We start from the raw sequence: 19957 nt of genomic DNA on the forward strand, positions 1-19957 counted from the left end.
AGATTCATGTTTAAGTAGCTGCCACCAAAGAAATTCCAGGTTATTTTAAAAATAGACCAGTTAATTCATTAAAACAGAAGATGGCTGATTTCAGAGTGACTTACAACAGTTATTCACAACAGCTGAAAAGTTTCTGTTTTAATGCTCATTTTCTATTTTCGGCACTGAAGAGGTGTGTGTATCGGTTAGCCACAACCAGACCGGAAGAAGTCAAATTTTCCATCAGAAGTCAAACGGTGAAACCTGCAGAACCACGTGAGAAACTAAGAGAACCAAAGTTCATTAACCCTGCAGAGAAACCAAATCGCAGCTGTGGAAACAGGAGCAAAGTGCTGAGCTCTGATAAAGAACAGTGACGTTACTGTGGTCACATGTCACTGATAACTTTACACAACAATGCAGACTAACTGTGAGCAGGGCGCACAGTGGTGGTGTACTGAGCGTGGGTGTATAAAGTCTGACCTACTTATTGTAAGCAGTATTTTGAGATGTTTATATGGCTGCTGTCTCTCTTGTAAAAGCAATTGTGATCTCAGTGGGACTTCCTGGTAAACTAAAGATAATATAATAATACATACAAAAAGGGATTACAGTTTCTACCCCACAAGCAGCTGTGAACTGCAGACGATGGTGACTGAAAGTCTACTACTGAGGCAGGAGGTTTCTTCATTGTTAAAAGGGAGTTTTTCCTTCCCGCTGTTGCCAAGTGCTGCTCATAGGAGGTCATTTCTCTGTATTATTGTAGGGTCTTTACCTACAATAAAATGAGGCGACTGCTGTAATTTGGCACTTATATGAATAAAATTGATCTCTCTCCACATTTAAAATGAAACTTTGGCTCATTTCCGGAGTGACTTTGCAGAATTCAGTTATGAAAAAAAATCCTTATTTATGTGCTGATTTTCCAGCATTTCCTCTTTTAGGATTACCTGCCCCTCAGGTCAGTTTGGTTTAGTGCTTGAGATGAGCAGATTAAGGATATTCCTCCTCTATGACATCATACAGATCCAACAAGATATGGAGGCAGATGATCTGCTAAATGGTGCAGTCAGAAGAATAATAAACTTGGGTTTACAGTAATATTATGGTCAGTGGATGCTACTGACCATGAAGGAGGACTCAAAATCAAACATGTGGAGTTTAAAACAAGACTTTTATTTAGTGATGTGTTTGGCAGTCTCTGAGTGAGCTGGCTGATCAGCACAACACATTGTTTCTGATTCAACCTGCTTGGAAAAATGAAAGACTCACTCGGAATTGATCGGTTTCAGACACAGACAATGCTATGTGATTATTGACCTGCCCTGAGACACTTTACTGTCAGGCTGAGGAATTGGCCAGCTCAGAAACATCAAACTCAGTTCTAATGTGCTCAGGCTCTGCAGCTGAATTCAAAGGCTCAGAAACAAAACATCTTTATTCACAGCAGGAAACGTGCTCTGTTCATTCTCTGGCTCAGGAACAGAAGTCACAGTCTTAACCCCAGAAACAGACCACACAGACTGTTTTCTGTACTGATGACCAACAATGGAGTGTGAGAGCAAAGTCCTTTACCCATCTCGGCATTAAATCCATATATTGGGGTCGGGAACGAGCTAAGTTGATAAATTTTTGTCCAAATTCCTCCTCCTCTCTCACTCGGAATGAGCATGGCCACTATCCTTGGAAGGTGAGGAGCTGGTTAAAGTCTTCAGGACTCTCAAAAGTTGTGTCTATATGGTTTTGGTCAGCGTGCCGTCACAGTCAGTGGATGCTACTGACTGTGTGGAGTGTTGAAGGAGGACAAAAAGGCAGATGCATGGAGAGAGACAGGGTGAGGGAGAGGCATTGTATCCAGGAAGAGTGCACTGTAGGTGGGATAAAAACTCACATCCAGCCCAGAGCTCCTTCACAGGAAGAGGGATCCCAAGATGCTGCCCACCTTTAAGCCCCAGCCTTTAAGCATGACCTCCAGGGAGGGAAAGGCATCTATTCCACACATCATATCCAGCAAAGCTGCGCTGCAGCTGGGATAAAACACAAGATATATTTTGGCCCATTTGATTAGGGACCTGATTTTACTTCTTTACACAATATTGGAAATTTCCAGAATGAAATACAGAGCAGCTCTTTGGTGTGACGGCTGTTTGTCCATAACTGACGTCTTCTGTTCTCACCGTTGAGTAGATCACCGCTGTCTCAGTCTCTGCAGAACCAAACACACAAATTACAGCACTGAGATACGATTACAGCTTTTATTACACAGAGAATAAGTTACAGTTGTTGCAACAAGCAGCAGGTTTTCACAGTTTTCTTTCCACTCCTTCACACCTCTGCTCAGAAACAAGCCCTGATTGCATAACAATGGTGTTTGTGAGAAGGTGACACACAACTACAGAGATGTGACCTTCTTTCAGTGCAGTCTGACACACTTTACCACAGAGCTCCAAGCAAACAAGCTCTCACAGCATGAACGCTGCCAGGAAGTAGCTGCTGTGGTTTTACATGCAGAACTTGTTCCATTGCATTGAAGGACATTTGGTCCCTTCAGCCTTTAGACAGCTCCTTCACAACTTACTGCATGTGTGCCAAAACCAGAAAGCAGACACATATTGGGCCTAATTGGGGCTCCTCTTGGATTCATGCACTGCCAAATGCCAATGAGACCATTTCTGATGAGGCTCCTGTGAACCAAGCTGAGATATGCCAAGTTAACTAATAGCTTTTTGGGAATCACCTGGTTGATGCAAAAATACAATTTTATGACTGTTACCTTCTGCATTTTTCACAGCTTTAATGTATAGGGAACAAATTATGTGTTTTTGTAATGGGCTGATTATTTATTTATAACGACAAACCAAAGCGGTGCTGGTCAGGTGCCAGCAGTACACAATATTAAACTTCAACATAGCTAATAACATGACACACACACACACACACACACACACTGTTAGAATAGATAAACATGTAACTGTTTTTCTATGTATCACAATGTGTTCATCATAAACATGCACATGACCATCAGACTGTAAGCACAAAACATACTCTCATACACCTGGACCCTCCAGGTGAGGAAAGCAGGTAACGCCTGTTTCCTGACGTCACACACACATACACACACCCCCCACACACACTTACGTGATGCTAAAATAAAAGCACCGGCAGGAAGAAGAAAGTCAGACTCTCTTTCAGAGGCACGTGAGTGTTAGCTGACTGAGACTCTCCCTGCAGGTAAAAAATCAACTACGGGTTTCTGTGTCTTTCTTTATTTAACGGTGGTCCGAACCTAACATTTTTTGGTCCTTCGAGAGCCGGGCGGGCAGTGAGGAGGTTTTCCCAACGACTACGGAGCGACGCCGGCAGACTGTCCGGACAGCCAGCTGCAATAGAGGCGCTGCACAAAAGACCTGGGGCAGGACGTTTGTCGCCAGGCCCGGCTTAATAGGTTTCTCCGCGGTCGCTGGGAACGCTTTCCTCGAGACCCGATCCACCAAGTGAAGACGACAGAAACCAGGTAGGACAAAACGTGGACTACTGAGTCGGACCGGGTCCGATTGCCATTATAACTTTAAGGGAAAGTTGGCTTTTCAGGGAAAACTGTAGTCTACGTCCTCCGAACCGGGTTCGTGAGGTAACCGGCCGGAGCTTTTCAGGGAAAAGCACAAACAAATCGTACACTACTGAGTCGGACCGGGTCCGATTGCCAGGATAACTTTCAGGGAAAGTTGGCTTTTCAGGGAAAACTGTAGTATACGTCCTCCGAACCGGGTTCGTGAGGTAACCGGCCGTTGTAACTTTCAGGGAAAGTTCGCTTTTCAGGGAAAAGCGCCCTCAGCACAGGGTTCACGAGGGGCACCGGCCGAAGTAACTTTCAGGTAAAGTTAGCTTTTCAGGGAAAAGCAAATAAAGCATAAAACGGTACCGTAGGTGTTCTCGCCGACAGGAGAAAGTAAATTGGTAACTCCCGCCCAACGGAGAAATTTTAATTTGGCCTTAATTTGGAATTTTGGTGTTCTCACCGTAAACAAAGATTTAAAATAGGCGCCATAAATACGCGTATGTGTGTGTGTGAAAGTGAGTGAGAGTGAAAGCCGCCATTGAAGTGGAAGCAGCAGCATGAAGAAAATCTAACGGTTTTCAACTTCATGGTCTGTTGAAGTACACAGTGAAGGGCGGATTTGGGTTTAGGTCTCAGTAAAGACACGTGGTCTGTACGAGACAAAGCAAAGGCCGATTGTACGTCGGGAACAATGGGTAAGTCCTCGTTGAAATGCGAGGCCGCCGTATTAGAGGGCGATGTAAAATTTATGGAATGGCATAAACAAGGGTCAACTCAATATATAACTAAATGGAAGAAAAAATATGGGTTTAAGGGAAAGTTGGTAGTGACAGAATGTGAAAACTTAGTAACACAGCTGCAACAAAAAGCAGCATTTTGCAAAAAGGCGCAGTTGGAACTGCAGTGTGCTAAGTTGTGGCTGTTACAAGCTAAACGCCGACAGGAACAGCGGAAGGCAAAAGCCACAGCAGCAAAACCACCCACACACGTGCACGCAGCTGTAATAAAGGCAGATGAGGAAACTCACATTGTATGTAGATCCCAGCAAGACCGTAGTGGGCCTGACCCTGCGGCACCCGGAGCCGAGCCATGTTTAGCGGGGGGAGGAGCTAACGGGGTAAAACAAGCCGCGCCATGTTTAGAGGGGGGAGGAGCTAACGGCGTAAAACAAGCCGCGCCATGTTTAGAGGGGGGAGGAGCTAACGGGGTAAAACAAGCTGCGCCATGTTTACAGGGGGGAGGAGCTAGTGGGACAAAACAACATGAGACCCAAGCAAGGGAAGGCTTAACAGCTGTTTCTCCCGCAGCTTTTTCTCCCATTGCGAGCCGCACCAGAAATGGGGAACTTAAAACACTGGCGCACATAGATGTGCATGCCCCACCTAAACCAGCAGGTTATCCCATTTTATCAGAGTACGGGCATGAAAGGGATTGTTTCAATTGTGGAGGGCCCCCACCCGCACTGGAACCAGTGGCACAAACCTTCCCAATGCTCCAAGTCGCGAACCCAAACATAGGGACAGCGAGCACCCCTCAACCTCCCACTATTTTGGTTTACCGACCTTGGACTGAAACTGAAATGCAAGAGGCCGTTAGAGGCTTAACCCCACACAAAATTGACATAGAGCAATGGGCGACAGATATAAGGGGATTACAAACCTCGTTTAACCTGAATGGGGATGAAATGTTTCGTGTGTTCCGCAACCATTTTAAACACGAGTGGGGAAGAGTAAGGGACACCTTCACAGGAAGAGATGAGGGCGGCAACATTTTAAGGCATAATTCAGAAATCTTACGGCAAGGGATGGAAGGAGTAATTTTGAGAACAAAACAGACCCTAGTGCCACCCCCAAATTATGACAAAATTAACCAATGCAGACAAAAGGAGGGTGAAGATGTGTACGAGTACCAAGGTCGCCTGGAAGCAGTTTTTAAAGCCCACAGCGGCATTCCTGAAAGTACAGAACCAAACAACCCCTACCAACAACACCTAAAACTAGCACTAATGTCAGGATTTCAGCCCAAATATTCTGATTTTATTCAAAAACACTTTGTAAATCACTCAACGGCTAATGTAAATGAAATTATGAACTGGGCAACACACGCAGAGGGAGTGATACAGAGAAAAAAAAGGCGAAAAATCTAAATCAGGGGGGGGCAGTAGCGCGTTCATGACCGACACTATGCCACAGGACTCCCAAGTGTTTCTCGTCGCCCCTTCTCAGAGCAGCCAAGGGAAAAGGTTTCAACACCAGAAGGGGAAAGCCAAAAGTGATGAATGTTACAATTGTGGCCGGAGAGGTCACTTCGCCAGGGACTGCCTGAGGGAAAGGAGGGATGGAAGACGGCAAAGGACAGGTCACAGGAAAGGCAGGAGAGACCCCCCATACAATCCTGACTATGACAGCGACCACAACATAGCATGACTAGACCAGGAACCACGAGAACATGGCCAGGAAATCACTGTGGATTTCCAAAGCATACTGGCCATGCTTTCCAAGCCAGGTGAAAAACCCACAATAATACTCACAGTAAATGGCAAAGACTTAGAGTTTTTGTGTGACACAGGGGCAGACCGAACAGTAATTAGAGAACCGTTCCCAAACCGCAAACCAACAAGAGATAAAGTATACGTGAAATCAGCTAATGGACACCTGAGTACTCTGTCACTATCCAGCCCAGTACAAATTTACAATTCTGAACTGGACACGGAGGTCAGAGGGACAGTGGTCTTAAGCCCAGAATGTCCAGTAAATCTACTAGGTAGAGATATGATGGCCAAACTGAAAATAGCTGTTATCCCAACACCCACCGGCATGCAAGCCAAGACTATTAGTGAACTACATCACAATGAAGAAGAAGAAGGAAAACATTATTACTGGAGTCCAGCTTTGCCATTCCCGGACACAGGCGTTGTAGATCAGGCATGATCCTTTGTCAGCTTACAGGACCATCCCGAACTAAAAGACGTTCCAGACCATCTGTGGTCCAAAGGGCCATCCGATGTAGGTCTTCTTAAGACTGCGCGACCAGTAATCATCAAACCCAAAACTGCTTACAGGCCAATTGTGAGGCAATACCCCCTGAAACCAGACGCCCAAGCAGGGATTGAGCCAGTAATAACTGACATGATCAAAGCTGGAATAATAATAGAAATGCCAGACGCTAAATGTAACACTCCAATATTTCCTGTTAAGAAAATAGGAACAGAAAAGTGGAGGCTAGTACAGGACCTGCGTGCTGTCAATGAAGCTGTGCAATCCAGAGCCCCATGTGTCCCAGACCCCCACACATTGTTGAATCAACTCACTCCAGATAAAAAATGGTTCTCAGTGATAGACTTGAGCAATGCTTTCTTTTCAATCCCACTGCATCCAGACTCCCAAGATTGGTTTGCGTTCACTTTCAAAGGGAAAAAATTTGCATACAGTAGGCTTGCGCAAGGCTTCACCGATAGTCCGACCATATTTTCCCAGGAAATTAGTAACTGTCTGTCAGCCATGCCAATCTCACCACACTCTCAAGTTCTGACATACGTGGATGACATTCTAGTAGCATCAGACTCTGAAGAGCACTGCAGACAGCAATCTCTCAGAGTATTACAACACCTAGCTGACACAGGTAACAAAGTCAGCTTGGACAAGTTACAGTGGGTGAAACAGGAGGTAAAGTATTTGGGGCACACACTCACACAAGAAGGGCGGAGACTGCTAGAGACAAGAAAATCATCACTAGCACAAACACCTAAACCAAAAACCAAGAAGCAAATGATGGCCTTTTTAGGACTATGTAATTATTGCAGAGCATGGATCCCTAATTATGCCCAACTGACGCAACCATTGCTCTCCCTAATATACGACAACCCCATGGCAATGACAGATGTCATACAATGGACAACAGACGCTGCAGAAGCTTTCACAAGAGTAAAAGAAGCACTGGTAACAGACCTAGTGCTGCCTCTTCCAAATTACAAAAAAGATTTTGTCCAGACTGTAGATTGCAAGGATGGCTTTATGACTTCAGCTCTGTTACAGTCTTTTGGAGATAAATTAAGGCCAATCGCTTATTACTCCAAACGCCTAGATGCAGTCTCACGAGCATTACCACATTGCGTGCAAGCAGTATGTGCAGCAGCACTCGCTGTTGAGGCCTCCAGAGAACTGGTGCTTTTCCACTCACTTACACTTAAAGTGCCACATGCAGTATCAGTTTTGCTCTTACAGAGCAAAATGACATTCTTATCTCCAGCCAGACACTTGAGCTGCATAGCTCTCCTGTTATCGCAACCACACATAACTATAGAGCGCTGCACCACTCTAAACCCAGCCACTCTACTACCAACGCCACATGACGGCGACCCTCATGACTGCAAAGTGCTGGCGGAACAAACCAGTAAGCCCAGATTAGACTTGCAAGACGAACCACTGGCGAGAGGCCACGTTGTGTTTGTGGATGGCTCAAGCCGGAAAAATGATAGAAACAAAACAGACACGGGCTACGCTATAGTCACCAATACCACCATAATCAAAGCTGAGAAACTGCCCTCACACCTCTCTGCTCAAACAGCCGAGTTAATCGCATTAACCGAAGCATGCAAGCATTATGCAGGTAAAGAAGTCACGATTTACACTGACAGCCAGTATGCCTTTTCTGCCGTACATTTGTTTGCAGCGCAGTGGGCGAGAAGGGGAATGCTGACCTCTACAGGAAAGCCAGTGAAACATGCTGAACTGTTAAAAAACCTATTAGCAGCCATAAAACTGCCATCAGCCCTGGCCATTTGTAAATGCGCGGCACACAAAACAGGCACAGACTTGGTAGTACTGGGAAACAACTACGCTGACAAAGTGGCAAAACTGTCTGCAAGTGGTAAATATGGCACCTCAGATGCTTATACAACAATTGTGGAACCCTTGTGAACCGACGTGCTGCACGACATGCAGCAGCAAGCTCCTAAACCTGAAATAGAGCAATGGCTAAAGGATGGGGCATCTAAACTAAACCAGCTGTACCACATAAATGGAAAACCTGTACTTCCTAGGTCACTGTTCAAAACAGCAGCCATATTGACACATGGTTTAACACATGTGTCAACAGGGGGTATGGTGAATATTATAAATAAGCATTTCTATACTAAAGGCTTCAATAATTACTCAAAACAGTTTTGTAGGGCATGCATCATCTGTTGTAAGAATAACCCCCAAGGCAACATAAGGCCAATGCGAGGGACCTTTCCTACCCCCAGCTACCCGTTCCAATTTCTGCACATGGATTTTATAGAGCTAAACCCATGTAAGACCTATAAGTATTGCTTAGTGTTAATAGATCCTCTGACTAAGTGGGTCGAAATAATTCCAGCAGTGAAAGCGGACGCACTCACAGTAGCAAAAGCTCTGTGCAAAACTATTGTACCCACGTATGGGGTACCTGAAAAACTGTGGAGCGACAATGGCCCACATTTTGTAAATGAAATAGTGAGCAAAGTATCGCAAAACCTAGGGGTACAGCTAAAAAATCACTGCTCTTATCATCCGCAAAGCGCTGGACTCGTTGAAAGAACGAATGGTACAGTAAAAAACAGACTAAGGAAATGTATGGCAGAAACGGGAAGGCCCTGGGTAGAATGCATAGACTTAGTAAAAACATACATGCATGTGACCCCCAACAACACAGGGATAACCCCCTATGAGGCATTGTTTGGCCGACCTTTTAGACTCCCAGTATACACAGAAGAACAACAAGCAGAGGAAGAGACAGACTTAAGTGATTGGATGAGAAAGTTGTTCCAAAGCAAAAATGTTGTTGATACAAATAAACTGCCGGAAGGCCTTTCTGCTTCTCCACAGGAACATCCGGTGGCGGTGGGAGACTGGGTCCTGGTCAGAGTGATTAAGAAGAAGTGCTGGAACCAACCCCGGTGGGACGGACCCTACAAAGTACTACTGACCACACCAACTGCAGTCAAAATAGCAGAGAGATCCACGTGGATACACCTCAGCCATTGCAAAAGGATTGAGCCAATCAACGCTGAGTAGGGGGCGGAAGTCGGGCTTCAAAGGGGGAAGTGAGCCCTAGGCCACTTTCGTCTCAAACCCGTGAAGAAAACAACTGAACCCCCCACTAAATAGGGATGGCTCATTCACGTGCAATGACCACGTGGAACTGGATCTGGACCCTGGGCGCATTGATGACCATCGCAACTGCAACACCACTGAACCACCTCAAGTACCCACATGCCTACGCAACCAACGAATGGTGGCGACTGATGAACGCAACAGCTTATAATAGAAACTACACAAATTGCTATGTGTGCTCCCACATGCCAGTAGCAGCCCATAATTCAGGCCTCAGGCCATATAATGTCAGGTGGACAAAGTCATGGTGCCTGTACGGCCTGTCAACCCACCCAGGAAGGGGTAAACTGTGGCAGAACTCTAACTTCAGTCAACCATTAAAAATCAATTGGGCCAAAACACCGATCACTAGAGCTGAATGTACCCCAAATGAAGATTTGGTAGCATGGCCACAGCTGTCCGTAGCACTACCAGAAGTATTAATGCTAACCCATCTTCCCAGAAAGGCTTTTCCAGCATGCGTGGTTAACAATGGATCCCGAGAGGTGGGGAAGCTGCCTCACATGTTGTGTAACAGTACGTTTTCCTACTGTCCACGACAGAACGAGACGAAGTGCATGTACTGCCTCCAGAATCCCACGTGTGCAAAGAACAGTACGCTCCAAGAGGCAGCATGTGCGATGACCAACCGCTCGTTACCGCTGGAAGATGGAAGTCAGAGTTACTGCTCCCGCATAGCCCCTGGGCCTAAAGGAACCCGGGTACTGACGGACTGGTATTTTGTATGTGGACACAAAGCCTATGTCTCCTTACCACCTGACTGGAATGGACTGTGCACCATAGCATCATTATCAGACCATGTGTTCTTTATGCAAAGAACAAGCACAACCAGCAGGCACCGCCGTGAAGTGACTGAACGGGTCGAGGATGTTCCCAAGGAATGGAGAATATGGGGAACCGGGGAAAAGATAGGACAGAGCCTGTTTCCATGGGTCGGAGTCGGACTGGTTCGGGACCATGTCGAGATAAACAGGTACGCCCTACTCCGTCTGATAAACGCCACAAGAACGTTAGGCAAAGGAACTTCACGGGAGTTGAGCGCCTTGCGTGCAATGGTGATGCAGAACAGAGTGGTTTTGGACTTGCTGGCTGCCCCGCAAGGAGGAGTATGCAAGATAATTGGACAGACTTGTTGCACCTTCATCCCTGATGAAAACGGTGATGGGGGGAGTATCCACACTGCTTTGTCTGACTTAGACACCCTACAGCAGTATGTAGAACGGCAGACACCTGGAGGGAATCTGGATTGGCTCTCTTGGCTGACTACTGGAGCCTGGTGGCAAATTCTGCTGAAAGTCTTAGTGCCACCAGGGGTCATTCTGCTACTCTTTTGTTTATTTTTCAGTTGTATTGTTCCATGTTTAAGGAAAATGATGACAAATGTTTTCATTTCGGCTTTCTATCAGTATACCCTTGTGCAGGGTGAGCTGGAGGGTGAAACAGAGGACCAAATATGAAACCCCCATTGAAAATGGGAGACCAAGTGGTGGGGGTGGATGTAAACTGGTTTTCAAACTAATGTTTAATTTTTGCAAATGTATGTAGGTGTTTCCCCGAGTGAGACTGACTAGCAGTGGCTGCCGTGAGCGGCGGGGCCATTGAGGAATTTTCCTGTCTTGAAAGAATAGAGAGTGTGACTTTGGGTCAAAAGAAGGATAGACAGCCGCATGACAGGTTTTTCGCCTCAACCTCATTCAGGATTGTATGTGCTATGTTCATGATAAACAGGGAGGAATTGTTAGAATAGATAAACATGTAACTGTTTTTCTATGTATCACAATGTGTTCATCATAAACATGCACATGACCATCAGACTGTAAGCACAAAACATACTCTCATACACCTGGACCCTCCAGGTGAGGAAAGCAGGTAACGCCTGTTTCCTGACGTCACACACACATACACACACCCCCCACACACACTTACGTGATGCTAAAATAAAAGCACCGGCAGGAAGAAGAAAGTCAGACTCTCTTTCAGAGGCACGTGTGTGTTAGCTGACTGAGACTCTCCCTGCAGGTAAAAAATCAACTACGGGTTTCTGTGTCTTTCTTTATTTAACGGTGGTCCGAACCTAACACACACACACACACACACACACACACACACACACACACACACACACACACACACACACAAGGGCAGTGCCAACAACACTGCCCATATAGAGACAATTACACGACAACATATGAATGAAAACCAGACAATATATACACAAAGGGATAACGAGGGAATGGGCAACAGGTGAGAGCACAGCTGAACACAATACACTGACAACTCAAGGGGAAGTAAACCTAGATACAAAACACAAGTAACTCAAGATTGCCAAAATAAAACAGGAAGTGACTCAACCTAACACACACATGCAAACCTAACACAGAAAACCTGACAGAGGGAATCAGACATTACACAAGGAAACAATGGGAAGGGAAACTAAACACAGAAGGGCCAAGGTATGGGAATAAAACAGACAAGATACATGGAGAAACCTGAATACATAAATAACTAAATAGATCACCCAACAACAAACTGAGAAACTGAACTATAAGAAACACAACCTGAAGAATATAACAAAACAAAACTACACATGACAAGATACAAAGGACTAAGATATGAGAACAAAACAGATACACTATAACAGAAAATCATAGTAACCTAAAATACTAACTCAGAACTGAAAACATAACTCAAAGAAACAAGGCGCACTGGGCTACTGGCCCAAGATCATGACACTGATAGCAACAAAGTTGCTAAAGATATCATTTAAAATCAGCTCTTTGTTAAGTTGTGGACAGAAAATGAGTGAACAAGCTGCAAATGTCCACAGAAAACCTTTGAGAGACCTTCAGAAAGCCGGAGAACTACCACTCAAGATCATTTTAAAAAATGACAAGTAAGCAAAATGTAAAGAATGACTTTTACCCAGTGCTGTAAGTTCCCAAATGTGTGTGTTTTTCTTAAAGCCACCAAAATTAATGAACAACCAAATAAATTGGTTATTTTTAATTTATTCATTAATCATAAGAATAGTCAATAGAACTCACAGTATTCTCATCAGCCTTGTGTTAATAAGTAAATGTGAACTGGGTGAGCATAATTAACATATGCACTAAGTCTGTAAGCATTCTGATGTTAACATTTAGCTTAAAGCAAAGCATCAGTTCCTGTCTGCAGACATGAACCATGATGGAGGTGAAGAAGATCAGCCGTACCTCTCGTCTTTGGTTTGTTTGGCGTCTCTTTGATGAAGATTCGTCCATAATTGATTTCTGTTCTCACTGCTGAGGCGACTGCAGCTGGATCACTCTCTGCACAACAACACACACAGAGGACATCAGTGCAGGTAGAACAGCTGATAGCAGAGCTATAGCACACTGACATGACTGCTCATCAGCAGCATGAATGCGTCAAACAACATGCCAGGACAGGATGTCACACAACCTAGAAAATAACGACACTTATAAAAGGTGGGTTCATATTTTAAATCATATTTAAAGTGTCACAAAACAAAAAGCAGTGAAGCCAATTCAAAGGAAACGTGGTGTAGGTTCATGTAATGGAATTATGAATCATCAGCCCTGTGCTGAAACACCTGCAGCTGAAATGTTCTCTTTTTATCAGAAACAGGATGCCGTTAGCTTCCGTTCACCACAGACCACAAACACACAGTGAACAACAGTTAACGCACAACAAGTACATTTATTAAGATGATCCTGTTTGTTTTATTACATCATTACAAGAAAATAAAACAAATGAAATTATGTATAATTTAAAATGTTAAATATGAAGGTAAAACTAATAAAACTAAAAAGCGTAGGCATTTTTTACACTTCTGACCATCCCTCACATGATTCATAATGTCCTCATCCATTATTTAAGCCAACCATGATCACAGTGATGCTCCAGCAGTGAGTTCCCATAGACTCCTTTAAGCACGCCATAGATATTAGAAGGTGCTGCAGTAGTCTGAATCATATTTATCTAATAGACTCTGTGTGCTAGGACCAATTAAATTTTCATTATACATGAGGAGGCAGCTGCTCAGGAGGTCCTGGTAAAAGACACATGAGAAGGAAAAAGAGGGTCTGAAAGTCCTCTGGACCAGATCCAAAGTAGGCTTGCAGCCCTGAGAAGGGCAAAGTGCATCTGGAAATGGAGAAGAAGGGAGAAAGTAGGAGTGAGTGAGGTTCTTTTGGGATCCTTTCAAACATGCTGAAGCTTGTTGGAAGAGAAGAGCAGGAGGTTGGAAACCACCCAGGAGGAGCTTGAGGAACACATCAAGAACCAGCTAGGCGACCCATGAAAAGAACATCCCACTTGGCTCTCCGGGGCATGTTCCTCGTCCTGCGGAGCAAGCAGTTGAGTTCGACATTGTACCACCCAAATGGTCTGAAACCAAGCTAATGGTAGACAGGACGAGGTTGGCCTCCATGCCAGGTCCAAATAGTGTGACCTACAAGGTATATAAGAACTGCCCCCTTCTGGTGAAACTACTCTCGAAGCTGATGAGAATAACCTGGAATTGAGCAGTGCCATCTTCATCCCAAAAGAACTGCAACATCAACCAGTTCAGAGGCATTGTGCTTCTGACCGTGGAAAGGAAAATCTTCTTCTCTGTGTTGGCCAAGCTAAACAACAGTTACACCAACGCCACTTACCTGAAGGCACGTGTCTCAAGTTTCCCTGGATGTGTGGAACACTCCACCATGATTTGGGAGCAGATTCAGACAGCCAAGCAAGACCAAGCATGAATAGCAAGACGTTCATGTAGTCTGGCTGGATCTGGAAAATGCTTATGGCTCTATTCTCCACCAACTAATCACTTTTGTCCTGGAATTTTTCCATGTGCCACCCAGTATTTATTTCACACTACTTCAGCAACTTCATGATTTGTTACACAGCACAGGATAGAGTAACAGGCTGGTGAAAGGCATTGCAATGGGGTGCTCAATCTATACCATCCTCTTTACAAAAGCCTTTAAAATCATTTTCATTGGTGGGAGACAGATGGGGTGAAATCACAGTCAGGCCAGCAACTGCCAGCCATGCGAATCTAAGTGGACGATGTGACGATCCTTCTCCAAACAGCAGCTTGTACTGGCTCCTGAAAAGGCTTGAAGAACTCCTCAGTTGGGCCAAAATGAGGATAAATGCTTCAAAGCCATGAAGTCCCACCATACAGCAAGGCATCAGAAATGACCATATCTTCTTCACAGTGAGTAGTGAGAAAATCCCTTCAATGGCAGAACAACCCATCCAGAGCCTAGGGAGACTGTATACAGCTGACCTGTCAGATGACCACATAGATGACCACATAGTCAATGGTCCAACTCTCTAAAGGTCTTAGGATTGACAAGAGCTATCTCCCAGGCAAGTTTAAGATCTGGTGCTACCAATTCACCTTGTACAACATGATGTGCCCTCAAGATGTGTGACATGGCCACTTCCACAGTGCTGCAGATGGACTCAAAAGCCAACAGTTACATCAGGAAATGGCTGGGCCTACCCCAGAGTCTCTCCAGTGTTTGCCTGCGTGGGAAGAATGCACTGCAGCTACCACTGAATTCAATCCTCCTGGGTTACAGACAGGAGAAGGCAAGGCTTATCGTGGAGCTGAGGGACTCGTCAGATCCATCCATGCAGAACAAGAAGGCACCAGTTCGAACAAGTCGCAAGTGGAGGGTGGAGCTTGCAGTCAACCAGGCCATCCAAAAACTCTCTGAAACATCAAGAGATTTTTGGGAGACTCAGTCTGAGAGAACTGGCCTGGTGTGGGGGACTGCTCCAAAGAGACAAGAAAGGAGAGAAAGGAGTCAGTTATCTCCGATGGGGTAAGGTCTGAGGAGGAGAAATATAAAATCAAATCCCTAAGTCAACGTCAGCAAGGAGGCTCGACAACCTGCGAAGGAGCAATTAGCAGGACCATTGGTTCGGCTGACATGTGGAAGATTCTCAAAGCCAGGCTGGGCTTCCTCGTAAGGTCCACCTATGACACCCTGCCAAGTCCTAGCAATAGGGCCATGATCAAGTCTTAAGAAAGCTGGCAAAGATCCTGGAGGTATGGAGGCTTGACTCAACTAGGGCGTGAACATCACCAACTCCAAGCGGCTGGTCCATTTCATCAGAGGAGAGGCTCACAACATCACACAACCAGAGAAATCAACCCTCACAGGTGACTGTGAGTGAAACCTGAGAGTGGATCTTGACCAGCAGGTCATGGTTTCAAGTGATATCACCACAACAAACCTGCGACCAGACATTATTCTCTGGTCTGTCATAACCCAGGCAGTGATCATTGGCATAGCTTACTGTCCCATGGGAAGGAGGGACAGAGGCAGCCAAAAATCATGACCTTACAGTGCAGAGAAAAAGGGTGGTCAGTTGTCTTCTACCTGGTCAAAGTCGACTGCAGGGAGCATCATCCCAGTGCTTCCTGAAGAGTATAGATGTCACTGGCCCCAAAATCAGAAAGGCTTTGAAAGAGCTGGCCGAGGAAGTAGAACAAGGAAGCTTTGGGCTCTGGCTAAGCAGGAAAGACCAGGTGTGGGGAAAGCAAGGGTCCTAGGGTTAGCTACAATGGGTGGATTTGAGATGTCCCTGCCATTGCTCCACCACCGTGAAATGTTCTGGCATAAATGGAGCAAAACTTCAATGAAGGCTGACAATTCTGCAGCTGCCCACAATAGCACTGTTGGATGTGCGGCAAGCAACAACACTAAGCAGGCATTTACTTCTCTGTGCTGCTACCTTATGCAGATGATACCCAGTTTTATCTATCCATGAAGCCATATGACACAAATCAATTAGTTAAATTGCAGGAATGTATAGGTTATAAGGCAAAACAAACCAATACATATAAAATTTTGTTTCACCTTTAGGTTTCCTGTGACCACATCGTATCACCACCAGAGCCAGTAACAAGAGTAGAATAACAACACAGACTGATCCAACAGATGACAATGCAAAGAGAACAAAAGGAAAGTTGGATGTAGGTGGAGGTGTGGTGGTGTGTCTCTCTAAAATAAAGCAAACACAGTCATTAAGTTCTGGTCACATTGTGAATGTTGAAACCTGCAGAAACACAGACAGGTGAGTGTGTCACCTGTGACAGTGATCCAGCTGGATGGAGACTCTCCATGACCGCTGATGTCACACTTGTAGAGGCCTTCATTAGACCTGGAAACATGCTGGATGGTCATGTGACCTGTAGGCTCATTGCCAATGAAGACATCATTTTTGAAGAATACAGCTGGGAGGTTGGAGGGAGTGGTCTTTGTTTGACAGAGCAGAGTGACGTCATCTCCCTCCATCACAGGGAGGACAGGACTCTGCAGGATCACTGATCCACCTCAACACAGAGACAAACTACAGCATTTCATCCATTTACACACAGCTTCATCAACACTAACTCCACACACTCAGCTTACCAGAGACTGTGAGATTAACCATGTTACTGATGGCACCCTCTCTGGACTCACACCAGTAAACTCCACTGTCTGATGGGTCTATTGTGCTGATGTTACAGGTAGAACCAGACCATCTTCCCCACCCATCTCCACACTGAGTCCTCTGTTGTTTGCTTGTGTTTCTCCTCAGAGTCCATCCAGCAGAGCTGTCGTCCTCCTCACAGCTCAGAGACACAAAGTCTCCTTTAAAGAACTGAGAGCTGCTGGGACTCACAGTCAGACGAGCTGTGAGGGTTACAATGAAACATGAAGCCAAACAGGTCATATTAGTGAGCATTGATCAGGTTGAAGCTGTGACAGAAGAAGGTTACTGACCTTGGTTTGTTGTGCAGCTCAGCAGTGAGATCAGAACTAAAGAGAAATGACACTCAGGTTGGTTTGAGGTGAACACAAAGAACAACTCCACACAAACAGCTGACAGACCCACAAACACGTCTTTTATATCCATGTATCTGATGACTGTCCACAACCAAAGTGCTTCACAGGGCATAAAACAAATAAAACCACAAATAAAATAATATAAAAACAAAAGAACATAAAACAAAATAAAAACACAATAAAACCATAAACAATGAAGGACCGTAATAGAAGTGCCAGTAGTAATGCCAAGAAGGTCTATCTATCAGTCTGAAATGCAAATGCAAATAAATAAGTTTTAAGAAGTTTTTTAAAAGTAGTAGGGGAATGAACTTCTCTTATGTGGAGAGGGAGGTCATTCCAGAGTTTAGGGGCAACCACGGCAAAGGCTCTATCCCCTCTACTCTTCAAATTAGATTTGTATCTGGTCAATAGCTTTTGATTGGAGGACCTCAGTTCTCTTATCGGGATGTAGGGCCTCAACAGTTCAGTTAAATAAACAGGTGCTAATCCGTTTAGAGTCTTAAAAACCAGAAATAGTATTTTAACTGGATTCGAAAAGAAATAGGAAGCCAGTGTAGAGAGGCTAAAATGGGCGAAATGTGATCACGACGTTTAGTGCCTGTCAACAGCCGTGCTGCTGCATTTTGAACTAGTTGTAGGCGATTGGAAAGGTCGCTGTTTACCTCCCACATAAAGCGAGTTGCAATAGTCCAAACGACTGGTGATGAAAGTATGAATTGCTCTCTCCAGGTCCGGTGGAGGGAGATATCCCTTTATTTTACTTAAAAGTCTTAAATGAAAGAAACGTGTCTTGACTACCGAGCTGATCTGTTTATCAAATTTCAGAGCAGTATCAAAAATTACACCAAGGTTTCTAGAAGATGGGCGCACAAAGGAGGATAAGAGGCCTAAGGCACTGTCATAACCATCCAATAAGTGAGGGTGACCAAATAGGAGAATCTCTGTTTTATTTTTGTTTAATTTAAGAAAGTTAGACTGCAGCCATAAATGAAGATCCCTTAAACAATCCACTAAGGTATTCAAAGATGAATGATTGTTAGGATGAAAGGGGAAATAAATCTGTAAATCATTTGCAAAGCAATGAAAAATTTTTTTTTTCAATACTAGAACCTAAAGGGAACATAAATAAGGAAAAAAGAATAGGGCCTAGTAAAGAGCCCTGGGGAACACCACGTTTAAATGCAGATACAGCAGATGAATACTGGCCTGACTGAACAGAGAAACTCCTGTTAGATAAATATGATTGAAACCACTTAAGGGCAGTTCCTCTGATGCCCATACATGATTCACTGCCTGCTGTGTTTCCTGGACTCCTGAGCAAAGATAAAGAGTCAGTTCAGACCTGCAGTTGGTCCTCATGGTGTTTGAACTTGAATTCAGCCTGATTAGTTTTTCATGTCTTCTCCTCCATCATCAGTTATCAGGAGAGCAGACAGTCAAAGGTCAATAATTCAAACAAACACAGAGATTCTACTTACAGAGCAGACACAGCACAGATGTTTCCTTCATCGTCCTTCTCACTCATTTGAGCTTTTTTTCATTTCTCTCACTGACACCAAGTAAAGCCCCGCCCTCTTCCTCTGAGCACCAGCTTTACTATTGGTGCAGAGGCAGTGGTCTGTGCGTGTGTGTGTGTGTGTGTGTGTGTGTGTGTGTGTGTGTGTGTGTGTGCGCGGGGGGGTGCTCGCTTTTTCTTTTTGCTTAAAAACACAAGTGAAAAACCTGCTTAATACAATAACCATAAAACACTGCATGTCTTTTTTTTCCTTAAAATATTTCTTTCTGATGGAGTGTTTTGAACTAATCTGATTGACTCACATTTTAGATTGACATCATCCTCCATGCTTTATATATATATATGACCACTAGAAGGAGCTGTTGGACTGTAAATCCTCTGTAGGTACAAGCAGCTCATCAGTGAGGCCCATATAGTTTGATGCTGAAATGTTGAGTTTGTGCTGTTCTTAATGAAACAGCTGACTGACTGTGATAAAGATGATTTTGCTGAAGAAGAATGTAGTTATTCCAGAGTACACTCAGCATATGTAACGTGCACAGTTATGAGTAAAACACATTTTCTTCATGTGCTGCAATACTTTAACACTTCGCCCCTCTTGATGATGACATCATCATCAAACTGCCACTAGATGCTGAGAAGTTGTTGTTCAAAGGAATCTGGTGATCTGCATCCCGGCCTCTCGGTCTGGTTATCCCCTCGCTCACTATTGAAATTCACCTCAGCTTCAGTCTACCCGCCCTCCTGGAAAAGCCTCGGAGCCATCACAGCAACCAACCTCCCCCTCTGGATTTTCCCCACCATCCTCATCACGTAAGCTGCTCCTTCCACACCCTCCCCACTCCCCCGGTTGTGTACGAATGCTAACTCTCTCCAACAAACTACTTACCCCTCTTTTCCCTCTGCCTAGACCTGCCCCTCC

At 44.7% G+C, this 19957-nt stretch overlaps 2 protein-coding genes across 2 annotated transcripts; one reads left to right on the forward strand and one right to left on the reverse strand.

Annotated features, from left to right (window-relative positions):
* Positions 1–2000: 2000 nt before the first annotated feature.
* On the reverse strand, positions 2001–17342 carry LOC115777894 (uncharacterized). The gene is made up of 5 exons (XM_030725920.1): positions 17100–17342; positions 16775–17020; positions 16545–16688; positions 12885–12980; positions 2001–2185 (listed from the first exon to the last, which is right to left on the reverse strand). The coding sequence occupies exons 1-5, from the start codon at positions 17119–17121 to the stop codon at positions 2058–2060; spliced, it is 636 nt and encodes a 211-aa protein (XP_030581780.1). The 5' UTR covers positions 17122–17342; the 3' UTR covers positions 2001–2057.
* LOC115777893 (uncharacterized) lies at positions 3698–5692 on the forward strand. Its single transcript, XM_030725919.1, has 2 exons — positions 3698–4821; positions 5137–5692. Exons 1-2 carry the CDS (start codon positions 4230–4232, stop codon positions 5682–5684), a joined length of 1140 nt encoding a protein of 379 aa, XP_030581779.1. The 5' UTR covers positions 3698–4229; the 3' UTR covers positions 5685–5692.
* Positions 17343–19957: the final 2615 nt, after the last annotated feature.

This window comes from Archocentrus centrarchus, unplaced genomic scaffold (genome assembly GCF_007364275.1).
Source record: "Archocentrus centrarchus isolate MPI-CPG fArcCen1 unplaced genomic scaffold, fArcCen1 scaffold_84_ctg1, whole genome shotgun sequence".
Taxonomy (NCBI): domain Eukaryota; kingdom Metazoa; phylum Chordata; class Actinopteri; order Cichliformes; family Cichlidae; genus Archocentrus; species Archocentrus centrarchus.